This window comes from Ictalurus furcatus, chromosome 24, assembly GCF_023375685.1.
Source record: "Ictalurus furcatus strain D&B chromosome 24, Billie_1.0, whole genome shotgun sequence".
Classification (NCBI taxonomy): Eukaryota; Metazoa; Chordata; class Actinopteri; order Siluriformes; family Ictaluridae; genus Ictalurus; species Ictalurus furcatus.
In genome coordinates, this window is record NC_071278.1 from 6,372,909 (window position 1) to 6,378,395 (window position 5,487).

Below are 5,487 nucleotides of genomic sequence, written 5' to 3' on the forward strand. Positions count from 1 at the left end.
GTGTGCTGTGGTGTCTGGCACCAAGACGTTAGCAGCAGATCCTTTAAGTCTTGTAAGTTCAGAGGTGGGCCTCTAAGGATCGGACTTGTTTGTCCAGAACATCCCACAGATTGAGATCTGGGGAATTTGGAGGTTGAGTCCAAAACACCTTGAACTCTTCCTCATGTTCCACAAACTGTTCCTGAACAGTTTTTGCAGTGTGTCAGGGAGCATTATCCTGCTGAAAGAGGACACTGACTTTAGGGAACACCGTTACCATGAAGGGGTGTACTCGGTCTGCAGCAATGTTTAGGAAGGTGGTACGTGTCACAGTAACATCCACATGAATGATGTAAAAGATTCATCAGACCAGGCCACCTTCTTCCATTGCTCCATGGTCTAGTTCTGATGCCCATTGTAGGAGATTTCGGTGGTGTACAGGGGGTCAGCATGGGCGTTCTGACCGCTCTGCAGCTACGCAGCTCCATACACAGCAAGCTGTGATGCTCTGTGTGTTCTGACTCCTTTCTATCAGAACCAGCAGGAACTTTTTCAGCAGTTTGTACTACAGATCTTCTGTGGGATCGGACCTGACGGGCTAACAGTCGCTCCTCACGCTCATCAATGGGCCTTGGGAGCCCATGACTCTGTCACCAGTCCTTCCTTGGTGTACTTTTGGTAGGTACTAACCACTGCATACTGGGAACCCCACAAGACCTGGAGACGCTCTGACCCAGTCGTCTAGCCATCACAATCTGGCCCTTGTCAGAGTTGCTCAGATCTTTAAGCTTGCCCATTTTTTCCTGCTTCCAACATGTCAATTTCGAGAACTGACTGTTCACTTGCTGCATAATAAATATATCCCCCCTCGACCGGTAACGAGATAATCAATGTTATTCATTTCACCTGGCAGTGGTTTTAATGTTGTGGCTGATACAAACATACATTTATATAAATATATGTGTGTGTGTGTGTGTGTGTGTGTGAGAACTTTGCCCTTTTTATTTTTCTGTTGATTTTGATGAGTTTAAATCTTATGATTAACCCACACATGTAGCTTTTTTTGTGTGTATTTAAATTGTAAAATAGAGTTGTGTTGTCGCACTCCGCTGGAGATAGTCACTGACAGAAAGTACAGTACTCACATTTTGTACAAAGCGATTGAGTCACAATTTGCTGCGTAACTCTTTCACTTGTTATGTGCTCTTCTCCGTTAGAGTACGTTCTGCGCGATGGGGGTGCACGGCCTGACGAGTTTCGTGGAAGGAAACCGGCAGTTCTTCACCGATCTGAAGCTGAGAAACACCCACCTCGTGATCGACGGCTGCAGCCTGTATTTCCGTCTGTACTTTAACACTGGCTTGGACCAGACGAGGGGAGGAGACTACGATGCATTTGCTAAAGTGGTGCGGTGTTTTTTCGCCGCACTGTCTTCATGCGACGTGAGTCCATTCGTGGTTTTAGACGGCGGGATGGACGTGACCGATAAGAAGTTCAAAACTCTGCAGGACCGAGCTCAGAGCAAAATACACGAAGCCCATTCCCTGTCCCGAGGACATCGCGGAAGCGTTCTGCCCCTGCTTACACGTGAAGTCTTCAGACAGGTCCTCTGCGAGCTTGGTGTACCCTTGGTGCAATGTATCGCTGAAGCCGACTTCGAGATCGCCTCTCTGGCACGTGAGTGGCGATGTCCGGTCCTGACCAATGACAGCGACTTTTACATCTTTGATTTGTGTGGTGGTTACCTCCCAATGACGTTCTTTGAGTGGGAGAATGTCTGCGGTACAGCGTCGGAGTGTTACATCCCTGCCCGTCGATTCACCGTGAACCGCTTTTGCTCACATTTCAACCACATGAACAAGCATCTGCTGCCGCTGTTTGCCGTCCTCACTGGTAACGACTACACGAATGCAAAAACCACAGAGATGTTCTTCAGCCGTGTGGAATTACCAATGGTACCAAGACGGAGGGGAAGTCAATCGAACCCCCGGATCGAAGGCTTTTTGCTCTGGCTGTCAGCATTTACCAACCCTGTGGCTGCACTGGAGGAAGTGTTGGAGATCATGCGAGGCAAGCAGAACCTCCGAAAGCAACTGACAGCAGGGATTCAGGATTATCAGCTTCCAGCTACCAGCAGTCTGGCCCAGTTCTTCTCAAACAGTCAGGTTCAACCGTTTGATCCCTTGAAGCTTCCACCAGCTTTGATGTCGCAGCCAGAGTGGCTCATGAGACGGCTCATATCAGGCAGTCTGCCCCCTCTGGTGTTGGACGTTCTGGTGCTCCGGAGAGCCCTTTTGACACCTCAGGTCGAGAATAGCCGTCTGCCTAGTAGCCACGAAGCCTCAGTGAACATTCGCAAGATGATCTATGGCTTGCTCCTACTCAAGAACGCAATGCAGGGTAATGCTGGTCGTGGACAGAGGGCCAGAGGAAAAGGAGGAATGAAGAGGGGGGCGATGACTGAACAGGCTCAGGGTTTGAGTGCCCCATGTTTTGTTGAGGAGTACGACAGGCTTGAGCTGGATCTCAGAAGAACTACGGTGGAGGCGCAGCTACCCACACATCACCCACAGCTGAACCTGAACACTTTAGACCAGGTAAGTTAAGATAACAGTCATGTCAACTGAAGAGCTAGAAGATCTGCCTCATGAATTTCTGAAAAAATCTTCTTCACGTTCTCACTTAGGTGGCCGTTCCTGTGAGACGCAAGGTGTTGTTGGGAACTCTGGGGGTGACGGAGCAGGTGCTGCAGATCGTAGATCCACATCTCCAGCTGCCTGTGTGTGTGACGTATTTCTGGGTGCATTCGTCCACACCGAAGCCCAGCCGCTCGCTGCTCCAGGGTGTTCTGCTTGGGCTAGTGTATGGTGAACTCTGCAGAAGCAACACCATGTTTGGAGGTAAAGTGAGCCACCTGTAGGTAACATGTAGTGGTATTGTCTTTGACACTTTGGTAGGTTTGTAAGATTTTGGCACCTTTTTTTTTTTTTCTTTACCTCTACAGGTCCCCCTACTCCCTTTATCTGCCAGAGATTAGACCAAATGAGAATGAACTCTGCTCAGAGGAGGGGTGTAGACTTGGGCGTGGCTCATTCTCTTAGCCAATGGCAGTCTTGTATGTGGGCCGGGACTTACCTGAACCAGCTGTTGTGTTTCCCGCTCTCTGAGCCTCGGTGTGCCTGGTACTGTATATTCTTCAGCTGTTTGAATTTGACACTGTTATATACAGACAGGGGATAACGTACAGAAATGCCTGAAATGCTCATGTTCCTGTCTTCTTATTTATTTATTTATTTAGGCGAACGGTTCTGGACAATTAAATTGCTTATCGCAATATTTTACAAGGGACAGTCAGGGGAAGAAAGAGCATCGCACTACTGCAGATCAAATCTAAATGTTTAACGTTTCGTTCATTTCTACAAAAAAAAAACCCTTAAAAACAATATATAGTCTGTTAGAATGGAGTTTGGATGAACATTTGATTGTTTTTTTTAATTTACTTTTTTAAACATTTTTATGCCATTGGGCAGACGCCCTTATCCAGAGCCACTTACATTTATCTCATTTATACACATGAGCAGGTGAGGGTTAAGGGCCTTGTTCAGGGGCCCAGCAGTGGCAGCTAGGGTTTAAACTCACGACTTATATATGTGTATATATTGCTCTCCTCTCTCTCTCTCTCTCCCCCGCCTCTCTCTCTTTCTCTCCCTCTCTCTCTCTCTCCCTCTCTCTCTTTCTCTCCCTCTCTCTCTCCCTCTCTGTCCCTCTCTCTCTCCCTTTCTCTCTTTCTCTCCCTCTCTCTCTCTCACTCTCTGTCCCTCTCTCTCTCCCTCCCACCTCTCTCCCTCTCTGTCTTTCTCTCCCTCTCTCACCCTCCCACCTCTCTCCCTTTCTCTCTCTCCCCCTCTCCCCCCTCTTTCTCTCTCCCTCTCTCTCTCTCTCTCCCTCTCTCTCCCTCCCACCTCTCTCCCTTTCTCTCTACCCCCCCTCCCCCTCCCCCCCCTTTCTCTCCTTCTCTCTCTCTCTCTGTCTGTCTCTCCCTCTCTCTCCCGCGCTCTACCTCTCTCTCTCTCTCTCTCTGTCTGTCATTCCCTCTCTCTCTCTCTCTCTCCCTCTCTCTCCCCCCTCTCTCTTACCCCCCCCCCCCAGGCTGTTCAGTGGTACTTTGCTGCATGGGTTAGAGGCTGCACTGAGAGGAGGTCATCAAGCGGAGTCTTTGCTGGCTGGGGCTCCTGTTGCACTGCAGCTCTACTCCACGCTGCTTGGCGCCATACAGGGTTCCGTTTTCCAGAACCAGTCTGCCCAACACAATGCGCCATTTCCAGCAGCAGGACCCAGCAGGCAGAGAGGGCAGGGTAGAGGGCAGGGTAGAGGGCAGCGTGGTACTGGTGGTAGAGGGAGGCATAACAGGCGTGGAGAGGGACACGCTGGTGGTTTGTATAACAGGTTTGGTATGCTCACCTGTGAGGATGAGTTGGATCAGTACTGAAAAGCGGGAAGGAAGTAGTTAAAGGGGAGGTTTAATGAAAAACAACAACACTTTTGTGTTTGTTATTTAACATACCTCCATACCAACCAGTTTAAACATACACACGTAATGCCTTTTAACTTTGTACGTAGTATGGATTCATAAACATGAACAAAGATATGTTTAAAATATGTACAAAAATGATAACGGCTCTATATACAGCAGTTATTTCCGGTCCTCTGATCTGATTGGACGGGAGGGGTTCTGAGAGCGCTGATATTCAGTAGAACAGCACCGGGACGTGTCACTGTGTGTATTCCTCCACTCGTCTGTGTTCACTACATACACGTTAACACTTCTAGCAGTAGTTCATTACACTGCAACTCCTCACTACTGTACACTTACTACGGGCTGTCAGTCAATCTGTGCGTTACCATGGCAACACGTAACGCTCTATCCAGCTGTGGCTGAATCACTATAACAGCACTCTTGATCATGAGATATTAATTATATACATATACTCTATAGCCAAAAGTATGTGGACACTTAATAATCTCATCCACATGTGCTCACTGTAAAACCATGGGCATTAACACAGATTTATTCCCCCTTTGCAGTTATAATAACCTCCAGTCATGTTGGCTGGATCATTAAACGCAGCAGGTTCTCGGTGGATGATTACAAACAGGAATGTCGAGCTGTAAACCTCCCCTTTAAGTAGAACATGGCAGAGGACTATAAGAGAAGCATGGACGTAAAAGTTTCCTAATGAATTCATTCCGTTTATAAGATTTTATTCAACGTTCTAGACGATATATATATATATATATATATATATATATATATATATATATATATATATATATATCAGAGTAATGATATAATATGTGTACATGCTTATTCATTCTTAATTCTTCATAAGGCAGCTGTGCCGTTGCTTTGTTCTTACATAGCAGGTACCTACCAAAGAAGCTAAAGTAATCTTAACAAAGTGCTTTATAATGTGCCTGAATAATTTTTTAAAGCTTTTTAAACTCTGC

The 5,487-nt window shown here is 47.1% G+C and overlaps 2 protein-coding genes across 2 annotated transcripts; both read left to right on the forward strand.

Annotated features, from left to right (window-relative positions):
- Positions 1 to 1,211: 1,211 nt before the first annotated feature.
- LOC128600811 (protein asteroid homolog 1-like) lies at positions 1,212 to 2,899 on the forward strand. Its single transcript, XM_053613514.1, has 2 exons — positions 1,212 to 2,576; positions 2,666 to 2,899. The coding sequence occupies exons 1-2, from the start codon at positions 1,212 to 1,214 to the stop codon at positions 2,897 to 2,899; spliced, it is 1,599 nt and encodes a 532-aa protein (XP_053469489.1).
- LOC128600519 (protein asteroid homolog 1-like) lies at positions 2,888 to 5,271 on the forward strand. Its single transcript, XM_053613068.1, has 2 exons — positions 2,888 to 3,161; positions 4,129 to 5,271. The coding sequence occupies exons 1-2, from the start codon at positions 3,022 to 3,024 to the stop codon at positions 4,466 to 4,468; spliced, it is 480 nt and encodes a 159-aa protein (XP_053469043.1). The 5' UTR covers positions 2,888 to 3,021; the 3' UTR covers positions 4,469 to 5,271.
- Positions 5,272 to 5,487: the final 216 nt, after the last annotated feature.